The sequence below is a fragment of the Entelurus aequoreus genome, linkage group LG23, assembly GCF_033978785.1.
Source record: "Entelurus aequoreus isolate RoL-2023_Sb linkage group LG23, RoL_Eaeq_v1.1, whole genome shotgun sequence".
Lineage (NCBI taxonomy): Eukaryota > Metazoa > Chordata > Actinopteri > Syngnathiformes > Syngnathidae > Entelurus > Entelurus aequoreus.
This window is the reverse complement of record NC_084753.1, coordinates 3,154,132-3,177,951: the sequence shown is the minus strand read 5'-3', so window position 1 is coordinate 3,177,951 and position 23,820 is coordinate 3,154,132. Positions and strand designations below refer to the sequence as shown.

The window sequence follows — 23,820 nt, the reverse complement described above, 5'->3', positions numbered from 1 at the left end:
ATGTTTAGACCGCACATGCTGTCCTTCTAAATGACTCCAAATTCCCACACCGTCAAGCCCTTGAAATTGAGTGAAAGACTGAGAAGTAGGAAGAGTTTGGACTTTTTTAACTGCTTCCAAACAGATGCTTTACTCTGTGTTCATGCGATTGTTTTTCGGGTATCATCAGTGCGACAATTGTTATGTCTCTGGCAGGACACCAACAGGAATTTGACCAAGGTGGACCATATGCTGGGCCAGTACAAGGAGTACAGAGACGATCAGGCCGAGGCCATGGCTGTGGTGAGGCACCTTTTCAGTGGAATGGACTGATATTAGCAATGACACAGATGCTTCTACATCGCACAAGGCCAGGGTCATCTTCGTTCCATGTCAGTGCATGCTCAGTTGCACCCTGTCCTTAAAACCTGAATCAGTTTAGGATTCAATTAAAAGGAAAAAGAGGATGGACCCATCATCCCAAAGTGTTTGTCTTCTTAGTCTTGGCTCTGTCCTCTCTCGGAGCAGCTTGTATGTTTCCTCATCCATCTGTTTTTTGCCTTGTATGTAGCTTCGGGGTAACCTGGAGGAGTCCATCAGCCAGCTGCAGGCGCAGAGGTTGAGCAGAACCGACGCTCACAGTGCCTCCGCCTCCAGCCTACATTCCAGCGACCTGGACGCTCGCACCGGATCAGGTAGAAAGATTCAGTAGCTGGCATCTTTCCTCAAATCCTGGTTCTGGGCCATGAATGTATTTTGTAAAAACATCAGGCGCGTATTTTTTCCATCAATAGTCGGAAATCCGTCTTTATCTCCTTAAATATATAAAAAAATGATTTTCGTTTTTCTTAGTTTTTTCAGACCTACAATCTGTGTTAAAATTTTGATCCGTCTCTTTGCCAGAGGGATTCTCTTCCTTAGATTTTTCTCTTAGCGATGGAGACAACGTTTCACCGTTCTAAAAGCTGCAGGGTTAAAAGCGTATAAAAAATTAGCGCCAAATAGTACGGAATTTGCGCTAGTTTTAGTCAACAAAATTACACACATATATATATATATATATATATATATATATATATATATATATATATATATATATATATATATATATATATATATATATATATATATATATATATATATATAAGAATTGATGATATGGAGATAGAAAGGGTGTATTCAACAACATTTTTGGGAATCTATATAGATGATAAATTTAATTGGAAACTGTACATAAATATACTCAAGCCAAAGATGGCAAAAATCATTGCTATGTTACATAAAATTAAAAACTCTGTAAATCAAAAGGCTCTTAACATGTTATATAATTCATTCGCACTCCCATATCTTAATTATTGTGTTGAAATCTGGGGTAACAATTACAAATCAAACATCAATTCTATGTTCTTACTTCAAAAGAAAGAGATTAGAATTTTAAATTATGCGGATTATCGTGACCATACCAATGCTCTGTTTATTAAATTAAAAACATTAAAACTGCACAATCTAGTTGACCTCAACACTGCTCTTGTGACGTACAAAGCTCATAACCACATGCTGCCTCGGTGTCTACAGGAGAGGTTCAAACCTAGGGAGAGTCCCTATGACCTCAGAGGTTCAGCTGTCTTTCAGAAAGCAAACATAAGAACGAGCTTAAAAAGTAGATGTGTTTCTGTCAGGGGGGTTCAACTGTGGAACAGCTTGGATGATTCCTTAAAATGTTCCAGTTCCATTCACACATATAAAAAAAACTTTAAGACCAATGTCTTGGAAAAATATATCACCCTTGAATCAACACAGTAGTTAATACGATGATCAATGTTAATTAAAAACTAAATGTGGGATATAAATATAATGGAAGTATAATTGTTTGTATACAGTATATAATTGGTTCAAAGGTTTAACATGTGTACAAGGATATTTCACATGCCTTTACTGTGTATATAATTGAACAGTATTTATGTTGTGTACAATGTGTATTTATAATATGTTGTGAAAAGGAAATCTCATATTTTTTTGGAAGCTCATCTCGTACTTGACTTTGTTTATAGGGTTAGGCGCAATAAGTGTTCAACTTCAGCCTAAACCCTTTCGGTCTGCAACATTTTTTTAAAATTTATTTATGAATGTACAACTGTTTGTTTATGAATGTACATCTGTTTGTTTATATAAAACTGTTTCTTTATTTTGTTGACCATGGACAGAAGAAATAATAAACTAAACTAACAAAATTACACTACATTTGAGCTAAAATAACAGTAAATGTAGTCGACTAAAATAAAAGGCATAAAAGATAAGGCCTCTTTTAAAGGCCTACTGAAACCCACTACTACCGACCACGCAGTCTGATAGTTTATATATCAATAATGAAATCTTAACATTGCAACACATGCCAATACGGCAGGGTTAACTTATAAAGTGCAATTTTAAATTTCCCGCCACACTTCCGGTTGAAAAAGCCTTCGAAGGATGACGTATGCGCGTGACGTAGCGCGAGGAACAGAGGTATGCCTTCTCCATTGAATACAATACAAAAAAGCTGTTTTCATTTCATAATTCCACAGTATTCTGGACATCCGTGTTGGTGAATCTTTTGCAATTTGTTTAATGAACAATGGAGGCTGCAAAGAAGAACGTTGTAGGTGGCTGTAGCAACACAAGGACCACTTACTCGAATAGCAGACGCCTAGCCGATGCTAGCAGACGCCTAGCCGATGCTAGCAGACGCCTAGCCGATGCTAGCAGACCCACCGCACGGATGATCTGGTGAAGTCCTTCGTCGCGCCGTCAATCGCTGGAACGCAGGTGAGCACGGGTGTTGCTGAGCAAAGCAGATGAGGGCTGGCTGGCGTAGGTGGAGCGCTAATGTTTTTATCATAGCTCTGTGAGCTCCGGTTGCTAAGTTAGCCTTAGCGTCGTTAGCAACAGCATTGTTAAGCTTTGCCAGGCTGAGATCTGTTAACCGTGTAGTTACATGTACATGGTTTAATAGTATTGTCGATCTTCTGTCTATCCTTCCAGTCAGGGATTTATTTATTTTGTTTCTATCTGCATTTGAGACAGATGCTATCACGTTAGCTCATGCTAAAGATGCTAAAGAGCTTCATCGATGTATTGTCGTGGAGATAAAAGAGGCACTATAATGTCCATTTCGCGTTCTCGACTCTCATTTTCAAGAGGATATAGTATCCGAGGTGGTTTAAAATACAAATCTGTGATCCACAATAGAAAAAGGAGAGAGTGTGGAATCCAATGAGCCAGCTTGTACCTAAGTTACGGTCAGAGCGAAAAAAAATATGTATTTCACTGCATTCTAGTCCGTCACTCTAACGTTCCTCGTCCACGAATCTTTCATCCTCGCTCAAATTAATGGGGTAATCGTCACTTTCACGTCCGAATAGCTCTAGTTGCGTTGAAAACAATAGGAAAATATGAGGGAGTGAACAACTTACAACGTCACGCTACTTCCGGTAGGAGCAAGGTTTTTTTTTATCAGAGACCAAAAGTTGCGAACTTTATCGACGTTGTTCTATACTAAATCCTTTCAGCAAAAATATGGCAATATCGCAAAATGATCAAGTATGACACATAGAATGGATCTGCTATCCCCGTTTAAATAAAAAATAATAATTTCAGTAGGCCTTTAAGTTTATTAGAAAACTAGCATGTCATTTGTTTAACACAAAAGTAGCATGATCTTATGGTCGGGAATGATGTATGATGCGTACAACGGTCAATGCCAATAAATATCTTTTAGGCACATTTTCTATTTTAATGCTCCGTCTCTGGCAAAACAGCTATGCATGTGTGTTGTGACACAGAGTTAAGATGCATTCATTCGTTATAATTTGTTTATGAAACCATGAGAACCGGAAGCAGCAAATACAAATAAATTTAACCTACAGTTGTGTAGATGTCATGATCGATCACTCACCTGCTGATGGCATCATACAATGTCAAAAATGAAACGTGTCCTCTTCACTTTCTCCCAGGTGTACGCACGTTACGATGAATCCACACATTATTGTTTTCGCAATACTAATTACACTTCCTCATCTAACAAGGAAAAGCATCTGATTGGCTCTCCTTCGTAACTAACTGCCGGCCCCCTCTTTTATATATGCGCTGTTAAAGAGCTGTGATTGTATATATTCCGAACTTGTCCCACCTATCTACAAGACGAAAATAAATATGATTGGATTCTGTTTCTGTCAACAGTTTTATCTCACTTTTATTTGTCGATGCAAATGTTATCGTCTTAGTCAAAGTGCAAATTTGTTTTGATTTGTTATCGTATTATTTTCATCAGGGGAAAATAAGTTGTTTGACGATAGCTAAGAAAAGTATTAGTCAACAAAGTGAACACTGCTTGTAGACAATTAAAACAATACAAAAGCAGTTTTTCTCTTCTTGCTCAGGCATATTTTTTGCTACCCGTCGCTTCCACCCGCGCCCTTATTTCCTTAGTGGAAATTCAAACACCGAGCAAAACATGGCTAACGCAAACGAGAGCAAAACGTTTGTTCTAAAGAAAAGTGTTGTCAGTGGTTTAGATTTGCGGCAACAAATGTGGAACAAATGACTGCATGCTGCAAAGTTTGTTTAAAAAAGACAGCAGCACAACAAATGTATTCCAGCATTTAAAACCAAAACATCCAGTCAAGTGTCTTTATGAGGCAAACAGCAGCATAACAACAAACAAACTCCCGCTAAAAAGCAGCTTACTGGTGTGGGGTACCATGTATGATAAAAAAAGGAGCACGGTGAAAAACAATCACGTTGCTAAAGGTGTGGTGCCCAAACAGTGGAAAAGCCTGTTTTTATCCACCATTTAAAACTAGAGACCTCTCAATGCTACATTTTCATTCACACAAGTATTTTATTCAGGACAGAAGATTTAAAGGCCTACTGAAACCTACTACTACCGACCACGCAGTCTTGATAGTTTATATATCAATGATGAAATCTTAACATTGAAACACATGCCAATACGGCCGGGTTAACTTATAAAGTGCAATTTTAAAATTCCCGCCACACTTCCGGTTGAAAATCTCCTTTGGATATGATTTATGCGCGTGACGTCATAAAATGCACGGAAGTGTTTGGGCCCTATTGAACACAATACACAAAGCTCTGTTTTCTTCGACAAAATTCCACAGTATTCTGGACATCTGTGTTGGTGAATCTTTTGCAATTTGTTTAATGAACAATGGAGGCTGCAAATAAGAACGTTGTAGGTGGGATCGATCGGTGTCTTAGCGGCTAAGTACAACACTTACAGCAACACAACAAGGACTACTTACCCTGATAGAAGACGCCTCGCTGATGCTTGCCGCCAAACCCACGGATGAAGTCCTTCGTCGTGCCGTTGATCGCTGGAACGCAGGTGAGCACGGCTGTTGATGGGAAGATGAGGGCTGGCTGGCGTAGGTGGAGCGCTAATGTTTTATCATAGTTCTGTGAGGTCCGGTTGCTAAATTAGCCTTAGCGTCGTTAGCAACAGCATTGTTAAGCCTTACCAGGCTGAGAATGTTTAACCGTGTAGTTACATGTACATGGTTTAATAGTATTTTTGCTCTTCTGTCTATCCTTCCAGTCAGGGGTTTATTTATTTTGTTTCTATCTTCATTTGAGAACGATGCTAGCACGTTAGCTCAGTAGCTAAGTGTGTCACTGATGTATTGTCTTGGAGATAAAAGTCACTTTAAATGTCCATTTCGCGTGCTCGACTCTCATTTTCAAGAGGATATAGTATCTGAGGTTGTTTAAAATACAAATCTGTGATCTACAATAGAAAAAGGAGAGAGTGTGGAATCCAATGAGCAAGCTTGTACCTAAGTTACGGTCAGAGCGAAAAAAGATACGTCCATCACTGCCTCTCAAGTCCTTCACTGTAACGTTCCTCATCTACGAATCTTTCATCCTCGCTCAAATTAATGGGGTAATCGTCACTTTCTCGGTCCGAATCTCTCTCGCTCCATTGTAAACAATGGGGCATTGTGAGGAATACTAGCTCCTCTGACGTCACGCTACTTCCGCTACAGGCAAGGCTTTTTTTTATCAGCGAGCAAAAGTTGCGAACTTTATCGTCGATTTTCTCTACTAAATCCTTTCAGCAAAAATATGGCAATATCGCGAAATGATCAAGTATGACACATAGAATGGATCTGCTATTCCCGTTTAAATTAAAAAAAATCATTTCAGTAGGCCTTTAAGCTTGTACTTTATCGATCTCCAAAGGAGTTTATTTATTTGCATGCTATAATATGCAACATTTTTATTTACAAAAGTATTTTATTCAATGCAGAGGTTTTTTTCTCTCATAGGAAGCTCTATAACCGAGGATGTCGTTGTGGCTTGTGCAGCCCTTTGAGACACTCGTGAATTAGGGCTATATAAATAAAAAATTGATTGATTGATTGATATTAAATAAAGTTATTTGATTAGAGCAGGGTTGCCCACACTTTTTCTGCAGGGGAGCTACTTTTCAATTGACCAATTGGAGGGGATCTACCTCATTCATATACATTTTATATTTATTTATTTATGAAAGAGACGATTTTGTTAATAAATTAGAGGTGTTTAAAGGCCTACTGAAATGAATTTTTTTTATTTAAACGGGGATAGCAGATCTATTCTATGTGTCATACTTGATCATTTCGCGATATTGCCATATTTTTGCTGAAAGGATTTAGTATAGAACGACGACGATAAAGATCGCAACCCTAGCCACAACACAACCAGGCTTATATTTAATATGCCACAAATTAATCCTGCATAAAAACACCTACGTGTTTGTTATGCTAGCTCCTAGCTCCTCTGCTAGCTCCTAGCTCCATAGAACACGCCAATACAATTCAAACACCTGATCAACACACACAATCACTCAGCCCAAAAGACAGTTCACCTAACCCAATGTTCATAAAGCTTATATATTTTTAAAAAGTTACGTACGTGACGCGCACATACGGTCAAGCTATCAAATGTTTAGCAGCCAAGGCTGCATACTCACGGTACCTGGTATTCAGCTGGGAATGACTAAAACAGTAAATAAACACAAGACATATATTTACTCTATTAGCCACAACACAACCAGGCTTATATTTAATATGACACAAATTAATCCTGCATAAAAACACCTACGTCTTTGTTATGCTAACTCCTAGCTCCTATGCTAGCTCCTAGCTCCATAGAACACGCCAATACAATTCAAACACCTGATCAACACACACAATCACTCAGCCCAAAAGACCGTTCACCTAACCCAAGGTTCATAAAGCTTATATATTTTAAAAAAGTTACGTACATACGCAAAAAAAAAGTTGCGCACATACGGTCAAGCGATCAAATGTTTAGAAGTCAAAGCTGCATACTCACGGTAGCACGTCTGCGTCTTTTTCATCCAAATCAAAGTAATCCTGGTAAGAGTCTGTGTTGTCCCAGTTCTCTACAGGCGTCTGTGTATCGAAGTCAAAAGTCCTCCTGGTTAGAGTCTCTGTTATCCGAGTTCTTCCATCTTGACTGCATCTTTCGGGAATGTAAACAAAGACGCGCCGGCTGTGTACTGTTGTTGCTGACTGCGTTTGAAAAATACGTCCGTTTCGCACCGACAACTTTCTTCTTTGCTTGCTCAGCTTCCTTCTCCATAATGCAATGAACATAATTGCAACAGATTCACGAACACAGATGTCCAGAATACTGTGGAATTATGAAATGAAAACAGAGCTTTTTTGTATTGTATTCAATGGGGAAGGCATACCTCTGTTCCCCGGGCTACGTCACGCGCATACGTCATCCTCAGAGGCGTTTCGAACCGGAAGTTTAGCGGCAAATTTAAAATGTCACTTTATAAGTTAACCCGGCCGTATTGGCATGTGTTATAATGCTAAGATTTCATCATTGATATATAAACTATCAGACTGCGTGGTCGGTAATAGTGGGTTTCAGTAGGCCTTTAATGATAATACAAGCGTGTTTAACACATATAGATTCCTTTCTTTCATGAAGACAAGAATATAGGTTGGTGTATTACCTGATTCTGATGACTTGCATTGATTGGAATCAGACAGTAGTGCTGACAACGTCCACATTTCCAAATGGAGGAGAAAAACAGTCCAATACCACATGAAAGAGGTTGGTTTTTGGCATCTCATTTGTACAGCTTCCGTACTCGTTTGTATACACTTTACAATAAATACATTGGTGGCAAACTCCGTAGCTTGCTAGCTTGTGCACGCCACCTTTCTGAGACTTTTATTTTGTTAGCGCAGACAGGATGAAGCAGCGCTTTTATTGTGAAGATAGGAACTGTGCAGTCTGTGTTTAGAGTTTTGACGGCAGGTACGGCACGAGAGTCTGTTGAAATAAAGATTGTTTCTCACCTTCCTGTCGGTCATTTTTTCTTAATAATGAGCTTGCAGCAACCATCGTCATCTCACAAGACCATCGGGTGCCGTGAATGTCAATGAAGTGACGAAAGTGACATCTTGGTGAAAATTGATGATCACTAATTTTTAGGTCTATTTTTTTAATGCCTGGATGGCGATCGACTGACACACCCTTCGCGATCGACCGGTAGCTCACGATCGACGTAATGGGCACCCCTGGATTTTGGATTAGAACAATGCATATTGATCAACGTATGAGCAAAAGCACAACAAATATGCCAGAATTATCTGCAGTAGCTAATTGTATCGGTTTAGTTTAAAACAGGTTTTTAAATACAAAGTTCTAAAAAGAATCGACTTTATAAAAAAATAGAATTTTGTTAAGAGTAAGATGCAGTGCCCTTTCAAACTACTAGTTGTTGATCAAACAAAAGCTAAACTTGTTTTGAATTATCTGTAATTTGTTGGTTTCTTTAAAAACTAGGGAAAAAAAATTCAAAATCAAATTTTTTGTGAATTAATCTGACATTTCATTTTTAGACCATATCCCCCAGGCCTAGTTCTGGATCATGTCAAATAAAAGCAGAAGGTGACTTTCTGTCTGCTTTTTCAACTGAATCTGCCGTCTTGCGAACACAGTGACTTTAATATTTGAATGAGAGGACAGTACTGGTGGTTAACGACCTGCATTTCATGTGGAATTACAGATGGTCAACACCTGCACCCAACTTCTCCACTGAGGGACTACACGGGAACGCCGGGGAGGAGGAGGAGGACGAGGTCTCACTCTGCCAATGTTCGCTTCAAAAATAGCAACGTGTCTGGAGACGATGTAAGGATTATCAAACGTCACTTGTTGCGCCTTAAGTGCTTTCAGAAGCAATCTCTTGGCAAAGTTACATTTCATGGGTCCTAAAAGTTGATCAATTTGCAGTGCATCCAGAAAGTATTCACAGCGCTTCACTTTTTACAGCCTTATTCCAAAATATTTTGATATCAAACCAATACCAAGGAGTTACAGGGTCATATTTTGGTCATAATTCAGTGTTCTTCTGTGTCCAGGAACGTATTTCCTAAGTTTATCAACAATAAAAAAGACAAAATATTTTGTGATTAATAAACAATGTCGATTAAATCATTGTAGTATCGTCTATGTATGGCTCTTGTACTTGGTATCGTTACAGTCGATGTCAGTGTAGAGCCACCTACGACATTTGTTCACATTCAGGAGCGCTAGCTTGCTGTTAGCGGTTAGCTATTGTATCCTTAAGGTGTGTAGTGGAGCTATTCCTTGTCCTGCAGGGATGATACTTGTAAAAAAACATACTTTATTTGTCGCCATGGCGGCGAGGATTAGTGATTCAGAAGTAGCCAAAACACTGCGGATGGACGTTAGCCGCTAGCTACTAACAAGAGCTAAGCACCTCTTCATTGTTTATAGCTTCAACTTTTTTGTTAGTTTTTAAGCCAATACGCATACATTCTCCTTTTTCTATCTCCGCACTGTTTCTGCTTATAACAACTTCGTGCATTGCCTAACATGCGCCTCTGCTCGATTTACCAGCCATGTCACGACGTGATGACAGCGCGCCGTCATGTCCGGAAAAAAAAGTATCTGTATTTTTCAGAAGCAGTATAGTACCATTTTTAATTCATTTGTACCGCGGTACTTTATTAGTACCGGTGTACCATACAACCCCGATCCTGACAAGCATTTCCTGCTGCTGAAAAACATCCCCAAATCATGATGCTGCCACCATACATTTTTTCTTTTATTTTCTTTTATAATTTTTGTATTTATTTATATATTTTTTTCTTTTTCTTTAAAAAAAAAAAGTTTTTGTAGTTATTTGTAAAAAAAACCTGTATACTACCATTATTATTATTATATATTATTATTATTTTAAAACATTTGCAATAAAAAAAAAAGTAAGTTTCACATCATCATTATGGGGTATTGTGTGTAGAATTTTAAGAACAAAAAGGAATTTATTCCATTTTGGAATAAGGTTGTAACAAAACATAATGGGGAGAAAGTGATGTGGTGTGACAGTTTGCGGCTACACCCCAGGTCTCATTTGAATAACATGGACATGTAACAATTACTATGATTTTCCTGGTTATGTGTTATGCCGATTACAGATCCACACTTTGCATCAGTCCTTGAGGGATCTGCGATGTGACCAACAGAGACTGTCTGTGGACCTGGATCAAGAAATCCACCGGAGAAACAGGTATTTGAGCGAAACATCAGAACCATTCAATGCGGGAAGATATAGAGCCTGACACGCAATAAAACAGAGATTTTACTTAAATATTCAGATGTAATTGCCTCAGTGTGTTGCAAACATAATGTATCTTTGATTACCTTCAGTAATGTTAAATATCTTGTTTGAGGACACACAACACACACACCTTTACTGTACAACTACAATAACACGTTTAAGTATTTACCTAAAAATAAATACTAGATTTCATTAGATTAATTATTACTTACTCCAAGGTGAAGTTTCATACTCACACATTACTAATACAAGATTAGAGGTCAAAATAGTCCTGGAAAACTGCACAGCAGAGGTCTTCAACAGGAGGTGTGCGACCCCCAGTGGTCTGCAGAGGTACTGCTGGGGGGCTGTGAAATTTCTGTTTGATTTTTTTTTAAATATATTTTTTCTCTCCTAGTTGTTGCGTTTTTCTTTATTTCATACATCGAACAAACAGCGTAGTCTATCAAGTCAAATAAAACTGATTCTGATTAACATGGAGCCAACACACTGTCATGTAGTTGATAAAATATATCATTAATAAATAATTATATCCTTATGTTGGACAAACAGGTCCTAGGTGAGGGATCAGACAAAGAGCAGCTTGAAGACTTCTATGGAAATACAACAACCGAGACTCAGTTTTCCCTCGTACGGACACGGGTCACCGGGGCCCCCCTCTGGAGCCAGGCCCGGAGTTGGGGCACGATGGCGAGCGTCTGGTGGCCGGCCCTGCCCCCAATGGGCTCACCACTCATGAGAGGGGCCATAGAGGTCGGGTGCAATGTGAGCTGGGCGGAAGCCTAAGGCAGGGCACTTGGCAGTTCGATCCTCGGCTACATAAGCTAGCTCTTGGGACGTGGAATGTCACCTCGGTGGGGGGGAAAGAGCCTGAGCTAGTGCATGAGGTGGAGAAGTTCCGGCTGGATATAGTCGGACTCACTTTGACGCACAGCAAGGGCTCTGGAACCAGTTCTCTCGAGAATGGCTAGACTCCCTTCCACACCGGCGTTGCACGCAGTGAGAGGCAATGGGCTGGGGTAGCAATTCTTGTTGCCCCCGGCTCAAAGCCTGCACGTTGGAGTTCAACCCGGTGGACGAAAGGGTAGCTTCCCTCCGCCTTCGGGTGCGGCTCAAAGCCTGCATGTTGGCGTTCAACCCGGTGGACGAGAGGGTGGCTTCCCTCCGCCTTCGGGTGGGGAGACTGGTCCTGCCTGTTGTTTGTGCTTACGCAACAAACAGCAGTTCAGAGTACCCACCCTTTTTGGATACACTCGAGAGAGTACTGGAAAGTGCTTCCCCGGGTGTTTCCCTTGTCCTACTGGGGGACTTCAACGTTCATGTTGGCAACGACAATGAAACCTGGAGAGGCGTGATTGGGAAGAATGGCCGCCTGGATCTGAACCCAAGTGGTGTTTTGTTATTGGACTTTTGTGCTCGTCACAGATTGTCCATAACAAACACCATGTTCAGACATAAGGGTGTCCATATGTGCACTTGGCACCAGGACACCCTAGGTCGCAGTTCCATGATTGACTTTGTAGTTGTGTCATCGGATTTGCGGCCTTATGTTTTGGACACTCGAGTGAAGAGAGGGGCGGAGCTTTCTACCGATCACCACCTGGTGGTGAGTTGGCTGTGATGGTGGGGGAGGATGCCGGACAGACCTGGCAGGCCCAAATGCATTGTGAGGGTCTGGTGGGAACGTCCAGCAGAGTCTCCTGTCAGAGAGAGTTTCAATTCCCACCTCCGGAAGAACTTTGAACATGTCACGAGGGAGGTGCTGGACATTGAGTACGAGTGGACCATGTTCCGCACCTCTATTGTCGAGGCGGCTGATTGGAGCTGTGGCCGCAAGGTAGTTGGTGCCTGTCGTGGCGGTAATCCGAGGTATGCCGTCAAGCTGAAGAAAGAGTCCTATCGGGTTATTTGGGCTCATACGACTCCGGAGGCAGCGGACAGGTACCAACAGGCCAAGCGGTGTGCGGCTTCAGCGGTCGCGGAGGCAAAAACTCAGACATGGGGGGAGTTCGGGCAAGCCATGGAAAACGATTTCCGGATAGCTTCGAAGCGATTCTGGACCACCATCCGCCGCCTCAGGAAAGGGAAGCAGTGCACTGTCAACACCGTGTATGGTGAGGATGGTGCTCTGCTGACCTCGACTGCGGATGTTGTGGATTGGTGGAGGGAATTTTTCGAAGACCTCCTTAATCCCACCAACACGTCTTCCTGTGAGGAAGCAGTGCCTGGGGAATCTGTGGTGGGCTCTCCTATTTCTGGGGCTGAGGTTGCTGAGGTAGTTAAAAAGCTCCTCGGTGGCAAGTCCCCGGGGTTGGATGAGACCCGCTCGGAGTCCCTTAAGGCTCTGGATGCTGTGGGGCTGTCTTGGTTGACAAGACTCTGCAACATCGCGTGGACATCGGGGGCGGTACCTCTGGATTGGCAGACCGGGGTGGTGGTTCCTGTCTTTAAGAAGGGGACCGGGGGGTGTGTTCCAACTATCGTGGGATCACACTCCTCAGCCTGCCCGGTAAGGTCTATTCAGGTGTACCGGAGAGGAGGATACGCCGGATAGTCGAACCTTGGATTCAGGAAGAACAGTGCGGTTTTCGTCCTGGCCATGGAACTGTGGACCAGCTCTATACTATCGGCAGGGTAATTGAGGGTGCATGGGAGTTTGCCCAACCAGTCTACTTGTGCTTTGTGGACTTGGAGAAGGCAATCGACCGTGTCCCTCGGGAAGTCCTGTGGGGAGTGCTCAGAGAGTATGGGGTATCGGACTGTCTGAATGTGGCGGTCCGCTTCCTGTATGATCAGTGTCAGAGCTTGGTCCGCATTGCCGGCAGTAAGTCGGGACACGTTTCCAGTGAGGGTTGGACTCCGCCAAGGCTGCCCTTTGTCACCGATTCTGTTCATTACGTTTATGGACAGATTTTCTAGGCGCAGTCAGGGCGTTGAGGGGATCCGGTTTGGTGGCTGCAGGATTAGGTCTCTGCTTTTTGCAGATGATGTGGTCCTGATGGCTTCATCTGGCCAGGATCTTCAGCTCTCACTGGATCGGTTCGCAGCTGAGTGTGAAGCGACTGGGATGAGAATCAGCACCTCCAAGTCCGAGTCCATGGTTCTTGCCCGGAAAAGGGTGGAGTGCCATCTCCGGGTTGGGGAGGAGACCCTGCCCTAAGTGGAGGAGTTCAAGTACCTCGGAGTCTTGTTCACGAGTGAGGGAAGAGTGGATCGTGAGATCGACAGCCTGATCGGTGCGGCGTCTTCAGTAATGCGGACGCTGTATCAATCCCTTGTGGTGAAGAAGGAACTGAGCCGGAAAGCAAAGCTCTCAATTTACCGGTCGATCTACGTTCCCATCCTCACCTATGGTCATGAGCTTTGAGTTATGACCGAAAGGAGTTTCCTCCGCCTGGTGGCGGGGCTTTCCCTTAGAGATAGGGTGAGAAGCTCTGCCATCCGGGAGGAGCTCAAATTAAAGCTGCTGCTCCTCCACATCGAGAGGAGCCAGATGAGGTGGTTCTGGCATCTGGTCAGGATGCCACCCGAACGCCTCCCTAGGCTGCTGCCCCCGCGACCCGACCTCAGATAAGAAGAAGAAGATGGATGGATCATTATGTTGGCATTTAAGATATCCAGCGATTAGCACTCTAGTTTTCAGCTAGCGATTAGTGATCTAGTTGCTAGATAAAAATTTGCATTTTAGTTACGAGCTAGCGATCAGCGCCCTATTTGTCAGCTAGCGCAATGGTTGTCAGCTAGCGATTAGCGCTGTAGTTGCCAGCTAACAATTAGCACTGTAGTTGTCAGCTAGCAATTAGTGCTCAAGTTGCTGGAAAAGATTTGCGCTCTAGTTACCAGCTAGCGATTAGCGCCATAGTTGTCAGCTAGTGCAATCGTTGTAATCTGGTGATTAGCGGTCTAATGGCTAGCTAACAGTAAGCACTGTAGTTGTCAGCTAGCGATTGGAACACTATTTGTCAGCTAGTGATTGGCGCTTTATATGCAAGTTATTAATCAAAGTGCTGGATGTCAGTTAACAATTAGTGCTCTAGTTGCTAACTAGCGATTAATGTGTTAGTTGTCAGGTATCAAATAGTGCTCTAGTTATCAGCTAGCGATTAACGCGCCAGTTGCTAGCTAGTGATTAGCATGCTAGTTTCCAGCTGGTATCTAGAGTGCTGGCTACCAGCCAGGGATTGCCACACTGTCAGCAATAGTTGTCAGCTAACAGTTAGGGCACTGGTCTTCAGCTAGTGATTAGTGCGCTAGTTGCCAGCTAGCAATTAATGCATTAATTGTCAGCTAGGGATTAGCACGCTAGTTGTCAGGTTGCGATTAGAGCTCTAATTGCCAGCCAGTGATTAGCGCACTAATTGGCAGCTAGCGATTAGCACACTAGCTGCCAGCTGCCAATTAGAACACACGTTGCTAGTTAGCGCTTAGTGCTCTAGTTGCCTGCCAGTGATTAAGGCGTTAGTGTCAGCTAGAAATTAGCGCGCTAGTTATTAGCTAGTGGTTAGTGCTCTAGTTGCCGGCTAGCAATTGATTTGTGAATTGTCAGCTAGCGATTAGCACACTTGTTGTCAGGTCGTGTTTAGTGCTCTAGTTGCTAGCTAAAGAATAGCACACTAATTGACTGCTAGCAATAAGCACACTATTTGCAAGCTGCCAATTTGAGTGCTAGTTGACATCTAGCAATTAGCACACTAGTTGCCAGCTGCCAATTAGAACGCAAGTTGCCAGGTAGCGCTTAGTGCTCTAGTTGCCTGCTCACGATTAATGCGTTAGTTGTCAGCTAGCGATTAACACACTAGTTGTCAGGTTGCGATTATTGCTCTAATTGCCAGCGCACTAATTGACTGCTAGCAATTAGCACACTATTTGTCAGCTGCCAATTTGAGCTCTAGTTGACAGCCAACAATTAGCACTCTAGTTGCCAGCAGATAGTTAGCGGCACAGTTCTGTTATAATTTGAACATGGTTAGCATTACGTAATACGAAGGTACCTTTAGGACCAGTTTTATGTCAAATAAAATCATAATTTCATACAAGATATAAAAGTAGGGGGTCATCGCTCCTTCTTTCCATCCGTTTTGGGGTCCACGACCTGGAAAACCTTGAAGACCCCGGCTGCAGAGGCCACTTTGCAAAGTCAGGAAGCCATATTTCTTCAGAAGGCTTGCTTTTGAAAGTGTAATGACTTTATTGACTTAGTGGCTAAATATTTGTTTCATCCTGGCAGGTGTGACGTTGACACCAGGAGAAAAATAGAAAGCCTCTCAGAACACATGACCACGACGCAGCGGCTCGATTCTGTGAGTTATTGCTCTGCGTTTCTATTCCAGTGCAGAACTTGATGGATTTTTTTTAAAGGTCATGTCATGATAACAGGATCCTGCATTTCCATGGCAACTAAATGTCACAAGAACTGCAATGTGTTATGTATGGTTAAAGTTATGGATTTTCATTCATTACAGTATGTGGCTTAGAGTTGTCAAAAGTTAGTGTGGGCGTGGCCTAACTCCGCCTCACAACACAGAGAATAAGACGTAGGAGAAATGATCCACGTTGGTGCTATATTTAGCGAGGAAAAGTACATTGTAAAAGAGGTGTATCTTGCGTTTATTCAGTAATCCAACACGATGGTATTCGAGTGAGAGCGTAGATCCGCCACCACAAGCCCAGGGAGTGTGCATTACCACAGCGTGCAGGAAAGCATGCAAGCCGACCTTTATCACTTCCATAAGTGCTAATAAAACACAGCTGAGAGACACTCCTCTGTTGTTTGGCAACCTTTTACAACACCACTGCTTTACTTTTTTCACCAGGGAGACAAAGTGTGGCCTAGGGGACGTTTGCTGAAAATACCTCTTTTTTATGGCACGTCATAGAAATAAAATGAACAAAATGTCAAATTAGAGCAAAAGGCATAACATGCAGAAATGTTGATACTAATCAGGAATAGAAACACAAATATTTGTATTTAAATATATGTTTTAACCGATTTACTAGCCAATTTCATGACAAATGACATGACATCACACATATTGAAAGAATATTAACAATATTGCTTGTTTTGTATATTTCAAGGCTTCACGCCACTGCTGTTCTTTTTAGTATGGAAAATGGTTGACTATTGTTGTTATTTATGATGATATTTATAAGCACAATGTTGTTTGTTTGAATATACTGGGAGGTCATAGAACACTGCTTTTCTTTTTAGAATGTAAAATAGTTGACTATTGTTGTTATTTATGATGGTATTTATAAGCACAGTATTGTTTGTTTGAATACACTGGGAGGTCATAGAACACTGTTGTTCTTTTTAGAATGTAAAATATTAAAACTAGTGTTGTTATTTATGATCGTATTTATAGCACAATATTGTTTTGATATACTGGGAGGTTATAGAACACTGCTGTTCTTTATAGAATGTAAAATATTAAATCTATTGTTGTTATTTATGATGATATTTATAAGCACAATATTGTTTTGATATGCTGGGAGGTTATAGAACGCTGCTGTTCCTTTTGAGTGTACAGTTACCTTTTGGCAGCTGATACTGATTTTTAAATTATGTTGTTGCTCACTGATCTTAAATACTTGACACTTTAAATGTATTTTCAATAATGTAGTGAAATTAAACGTTTTATCATGGTATTGAGAATCGTGGATGTTCATACTGTAGCTATCAGTATATTTCATACTGAAATCCTGGTATTGTGACAACCCCAATGTGGCTATTGCTTTAAATATACTTGAACTCATGCTGTTCAGTGTTAAGGACAATGTGCAGTTACATTAAGAAGATGGCTGCATTCGATTTAGCACCATGCTAATTTCCATTTATAGTCCTTTTATGGTGCATCTAACATCCACAATTAATTTACACATGATTGAAAATACACAACAATATTGAAAATACATAATGATAAACAATTTAAAATACAAATACAATACATAGAGGGGATGTGAATTACAAATCAGTGGGCGGTCAAGTTACAGTATTTTTGCAGCGCTCATTTAAAGTGCAGAAGTATACAAAGTGCAGCAGTTTTTATCAAAGTCCACATACAGTGCAGTAGCCATCTGATGATACCCATAAGGCCATCCTTCAATAGCCATATATCCCATTGGTACTGCATACGTAAAAAAGTTTGCAATGTTACAAGATTGGACCTCATATGACAATACAACACATTATTATTATTATACAGCATAATACGGCCATTTTAAGTAAGTGATTCAGTAAATCATGTTATTGCATGCCTGCAATAAATAACATGTGTGCTAGCTTGCATAGTATTAAGCACTCCAAGTTGTCTTGTCGGTCCCTCTGTAAACAAATCACTGAAGTAGAGAGCCTTGGCTTTTTTGAATACAGTAGTACAATTTTGTAGGCGACCACACGGGGTCACTGTTGCTTTGTATGATTAGTGTGAGCTCCCATTTCTAACGTTCAAGGCCGTTACAAATTCATTGACATCCTTCTCCACCGTGATGTCCTGGTGGGACATCGACGGACCCTAAGGTAAAAAGATATACTTTTTTTTTTCCACCAAAAAAACTTAAGGGTAAATAAACACACATGAGCAAACGGAGAGGAAACGAATCTCCTTTACTACTAAAGAGCAGGGGGAGAGGGAAAGCAGAGGGCGCATTTATTCCCCACCGATGGGCCCGCTGTGATGTGAATCAAATAGATGATGAGTCACTTGGGTAGATGTTATTGCTCGCAGCCAGCAATTCATCACCGCACTCGGAACGGATGGGAGGGAGTAGGACCGAAGCGCCGCATAAATCCACCGTTATGCCCGTGTCTCGTTGTGAGGAGACGAGGAGGGCCGATGATGTCATACTGAAGGGGCTGTCGCGTTGCGTGTTATCGCTGCAGTGCTCCTTGTAACAACACGTGTTTGTGACCCGGGCGTTTGTTTGACAGAATGGGGAGAGACACAACGAGAGAGGAGACGCCATGACGTCCAGACTACACAATGCAGACCGAGAGAAGTTGAAGGTTGATTGTGTGTTTTAGTAGTTTGAATGTTGTATACTACATTGTGTCAAAAACTGACCGCGTTCTACCGTTCCCTGTCATCGTCATCATGTTCACCGAAGACGGAGCAGGAACTGGAGAAAGCTAGAAGACTTCTAGGACAGTCAGAGGACAGCCGAGAGTCCCTTCTTCAACAGGTTAGTTTGTTTTATCTGGATGTTATGTGAAAACTCCCCTAGAAAGAAACCACTGATCATTTTCATCTACCGTATTTTCTAGACTATGGAGCACACTAAACTTTATAAACATTATATAGATTCACCTGGCCAAAACATTAGGTACACAATTGATTCAGAATGACATTAAAATCAGCTGCTTTTTGCAGCATTAATGTCACTGCGCATGCCAAGATTAGATGAAAATAATACTTCATCTAAACTTTTTTTGGGTTTCCCTAAAGCCTGAAGCAAAGGCCTTTGACTGACAGCTTGACTTCATGTCCAAATAAGTACGTCCACCTCGGTGTGACGTCGCAAAGTAGCCAGACTGCAAAACCCTGCTAACAGAGGCACCTAAAACTGTCCAAGGTCACGCCATAATGCATGACTCTTACTATTTGATGCTTCGACATTATTTAACACGAGTATCCAACATCGTCACATATATAAGTCAGAAAAGAGGAAATTCATCACAGGCCCCTCTTAAAGGAAACTCCAACAGTTCAATGGCTGCATCTCTCAATGAGTCTCCCTTTTGTGGGTGGTGGTCCACAGGTGGAGGACATGCGAGGTGAGCTACAAAGGACCAGGAAGGAGAAGACCGAGCTTCAAAGGGTCTGGCTGCATCCTCCTCAGCCCACTCATGGACACTATACTGCAAAGGACGAGGGAAGGTTACGAGGTACTGAATGTGCAGTTGACTAATCCACTAAAAGAATTTGACAAAACCAAAATGTGTGCAAATGGCAAAATATCATCACGTTGATTTGAGGTAGCTTGATGCTTGAAGGACCATAACAGAGTTCTGTGCTTGGTGGAGAATAGTTTGTACAATAAATAGACAGACAGAAAAAAATATCTAACTCTTAACACTAATAGTTTGGTTTTAGTACTTGTTAATTTCCAACATGCATACAATTACAATATAATACATCACATACCATATTTTCCAGGCTATAGAGTGCACCAGTATATAAGCCGCAGCCACTACATTTTAGAAGAAAATTATTTTTTTTCCATTTATTACCCGCACCAGATTATAAACCACATATATATACGTTGTAAAATTAGTTATTTACACAGAAAAATTCTGTAAATGTTTACATGCCTTAATTGTTTCCAAAAGGTGCCTGTAAAACGGCTGCTCAAACAAAACAGAAGTCATCGTAATGGACCCACTAGCTGCGGAAGCTAGCTCTCCAATCAGCTAAGCAGACTCAATAACTCCACGGTGACGTTTTGGTGACTTTACTGAGGAATTTGTGAAACTGAAACAATACCAAAATAATGTCATTGTAAGTTAATAATACTAACACAGACACTTATTAGTTATCGCTAACAACGCTAGCTTCATTACATTACGATAGTACGTACAAATATGCATGAAAACACACATCTCACATGGAACGGTTTAGTAAGTATAAACAGTTTGTTACTTTGTAGAACTTAGAAACTTTGCTTGGAGTGATGAATGAAAAATCCATTTGAGTAGAAACGCTATGAAGAGCTAAAAGACGGAGCAACAGTTGTACTTCCGGTTCAAAGCTTTAAACGGCAGGAAACACTGTAGTCATTTAGCCATCAGCAGCTGCAGTGAGCCAACTTGTCCAAAAGATGGCGCCATAGCACAAACAATAACACACCATTTCAGTGTATTTGCATGTGTTTTATGAAAACTATTTGCAGTATGGCTGTCAGCGAAGAAAAATCCATAAATTAGCCGCTCCGTTTTTCAAAACGTAGGTAAAAAGTAGCGGCTTACAGTCCTGAATTTATGGTATTTCCAGTTTAGAGTAGGAACAAGCAGAGCTTAATAGTAAACTAGGTTGAGGATTAAATACCAATATCCTTTAGTTTAGGAAAAATACACAAACAATTTGATCGATTTAATCTACAAAAAAAAGTTCATCGAACTCAGGGTTTCCCACAGAACTAAAATCTATCTGTGGCTGGGTTGTTAGCTGATCTCCTAATCTAATTTGCATAATTGTCCCTGGCCAATGCGCATGTACATTTTTGAAGACTTTAGGAGAGACGAAAAGTGAGTAAAAACACATGTTAAGAAATACAAATTAACTTTCTTTTAGTGGTCTCGGGTCAGGGGCAGAGCAGTAGCCGCTGTTGGCTATGTCTTCTTATTCTCTGGTAGGCCAGGTGTGTTAGGACGCAGCATTATGGTGCCATCCACTTTATGGAGTTGAAACCACAACAGTCCCATTATAGTGTGTTAATGAGCAAATAGAAACAGGTTGCGCCAAATCTATTTGTGGCGGTCCAAATTTATTTATTATTAAGTTTAGTTTGTTTAGTTTATTTTCATTTTCATTTTATTTCATTTTTATTATGTTACATATTTATTTATAATTATTTTTATTTTTATTTTAGCACTGTAATTTTTTAATAAGATTAAAATCAAGAGTTAGATTACTAATTTAGTGTTAATATTTGAGTGGGCCCCGGGCGCCTCTGTAGTGGAAAAGTTGGGCCCCGAGGTAAAAAATGTTAGGAAACCCTGAATTATACCATGAGATGGAGATTAGAATAATTCAGTTTACACAAATATGTCTCTCTTGGTGGGAATTATTCTGAAATGTTGGTTATAATTGTATTTTTTGTTGTTTTTATTGTAAACATTTCATAAGGTGCTGCCAATATAGCCTTGCTTTGTCAATTTAATTGTTCCTCACCTAAAGAAAATTGTACGATTTTAACAATATAGAAAAATACACAAATAATAAGTAAGAGTGAAATGCATTAATGGATATGAGGTGGCTACTTGTCCAGGGTGTACCCCGCCTTCTGCCCGGGTGCAGCTGAGATAGGCTCCAGCACCCCCCGCGACCCTGAAAGGGACAAGCGGTAGAAAATGGATGGATGGATGGATGGATATAAGAAGTATAAATACAAATTTGGACATAATAAAAATGTGAATACAAAATTGTACTATGCTTGAAGCACCTTTGGAATAATGAACCCAAATATTGTATCCAAATATAAGTTAATAAATGAATAGAAATACTAATAATAATAAATAAAAATATATATTTAATTCTATATTTTTATATGAGAGAATAAAATTATTTTTTAATTGTAATTGTAATAATTATTTCTAGTCCAGTTAACTGTCAGTCGGGTGGAACACATGTGCAGAGTGGGCGATTGCAAACACTAAATTTACATGTGCTTAAAAAACGGCTCCAAAACCAAGGGCTCACAACTGGGAATTGGCTCTAATCGTTCACTTAAATTAGACGTTCAAAATAATTGATTTGTTCGCGAAAAAGACAGGTGAAAAAAATTGACACAAATAAACAAATGAATGTTAATTTGCTGACTGCTGTTTTGTTTTGCAGTTGAATTATTTTCCTTTGTGTCTTTCTTTGTGTAGATGGTTTGGATCTGGAAAATGAGGTAGCAGAATTACGAGCTCAGCTGCGACAGACCTCGTCCAACAGTGAGATAGAAGAACTGAAGAAGGCTGTTGAGCGCAAGGAGAGAGAGCGAGTACAGCTGAGTTTACAATTGGAGGTGTGTGCATTAAATGTAGTGTTTAATGGAGATCCACCGATATTTGGCATTATGATGTATATCAGATGTATAATTATACTTATATATATATATAAATATATATATATATTTTTTTACAACTACAACAAATAAAGACGCTGCAGTAGTCTTGCAGTTGCGTCCCACCCAACACTCCGACCCACCATCAAAAATTTCAGGAAGATTAGAGCAGGTGGAAGGAAGTTATGACAGTTTAGTTATTCAACAGAAGAGGGCGATAATAATGGCAGTGCAATAGTCATGCAGTTGCGTCCCACCCGACACCCCGGCCCACCATTAATAATTTCCGGACAATCGGCGCATGTGTAGGGAAGTTATGACCGTTATAATTTTCCACCACAAGGGGGTGAAAATGCTGCTACTGCAGTAATGCAGTTGCCTCCCACTTAATACTCCGACCCACCATCACAAATTTTAGGAAGATCGGAGCATGTGTAAGAAAGTTTTTACTGTTATAGTTTTTCACCACAAGGGGGCGATAAAGGCGCTGCAGTAGTCTTGCAGTTGCGTCCCACCCAACACTCCGACCCACCATTAATCATTTCTAAGTCCCTGGGAGGAGCTTGTTAAAGTACGACCCCTTTTACTCGCTAAAAATTGACCAGTTTGCCGCACGACCACGGAAATTTTGGCGTTGGAATAATTTGTTGGCAATTTATCATCGCCTATATGTGTAGTATGTGTCATTTTAACCGTGACTCATTTGGCCAAAGTCCCTAGGAGGAGTTCGTTGAAGTACGAACCCCCTTTTTTTTGCCGAAAAAAGAAAGACGGAAACCAAGATGGCCGACTTCCTTTTCCTTTTTTAGGTATGGGTTCCTGAGACTTTTATGTGCGTTCCGTCATGATAGACGTCTCCAGCGATTTTAATGTCAATACGTGAAACTGGCAGGAGGGGATGATTTTGTTCTATTTTTAAATGTGGCGCTAGAGAGCCAATTGCAACATTTTATTTTCGGGACCCCAAAAATAATACATTTTCCTCCATACTTCACGCGCCTGCAAAACATGGGTACTTTTCGTGCATGTTTAAGGGCCTCAAAAAGGCGTCCAATCGCGTAGAAGAAAACAGCAATTTTCAAGGAGTCCCGGCAGCATACTTGCCAACCTTGAGACCTCTGAATTCGGGAGATGACGGGGGTTTGGTGGTAGTGGGGGTGTATATTGTAGCGTCCCGGAAGAGTTAGTGCTACAAGGGGTTCTGAGTATTTGTTCTGCTGTTTTTTTTGTTGTGTTACGGTGCGGATGTTCTCCCGAAATGTGTTTGTCATTCTTGTTTGGTGTGGGTTCACAGTGTGGCGTAACAGTGTTAAAGTTGTTTATACGGACACCCTCAGTGTGATCTGTATGGCTGTTGATCAAGTATGCCTTGCATTCACTTATGTGTGTGTAAAAGCCGCGTA

General features: G+C 41.0%; 1 protein-coding gene across 6 annotated transcripts in view; it reads left to right on the top strand.

The window, feature by feature from the left end:
• Nucleotides 1-23,820, top strand: part of LOC133640775 (centrosomal protein of 128 kDa-like) — a 122,824-nt gene that overhangs the window by 18,629 nt on the left and 80,375 nt on the right. For 5 of the 6 annotated variants that reach the window (XM_062034391.1, XM_062034389.1, XM_062034390.1 and 2 more), the window contains 9 exons: nucleotides 196-282; nucleotides 551-674; nucleotides 9,074-9,198; nucleotides 10,509-10,600; nucleotides 15,879-15,951; nucleotides 18,579-18,653; nucleotides 18,755-18,829; nucleotides 19,406-19,547; nucleotides 22,239-22,378. In XM_062034391.1, coding sequence (XP_061890375.1) covers nucleotides 229-282; nucleotides 551-674; nucleotides 9,074-9,198; nucleotides 10,509-10,600; nucleotides 15,879-15,951; nucleotides 18,579-18,653; nucleotides 18,755-18,829; nucleotides 19,406-19,547; nucleotides 22,239-22,378 — 900 coding nt within the window. In that variant the 5' untranslated portion in view covers nucleotides 196-228. The remainder of the gene's footprint in view (nucleotides 1-195; nucleotides 283-550; nucleotides 675-9,073; nucleotides 9,199-10,508; nucleotides 10,601-15,878; nucleotides 15,952-18,578; nucleotides 18,654-18,754; nucleotides 18,830-19,405; nucleotides 19,548-22,238; nucleotides 22,379-23,820) is intronic. The other variant, XM_062034388.1, reaches the window with a different exon arrangement.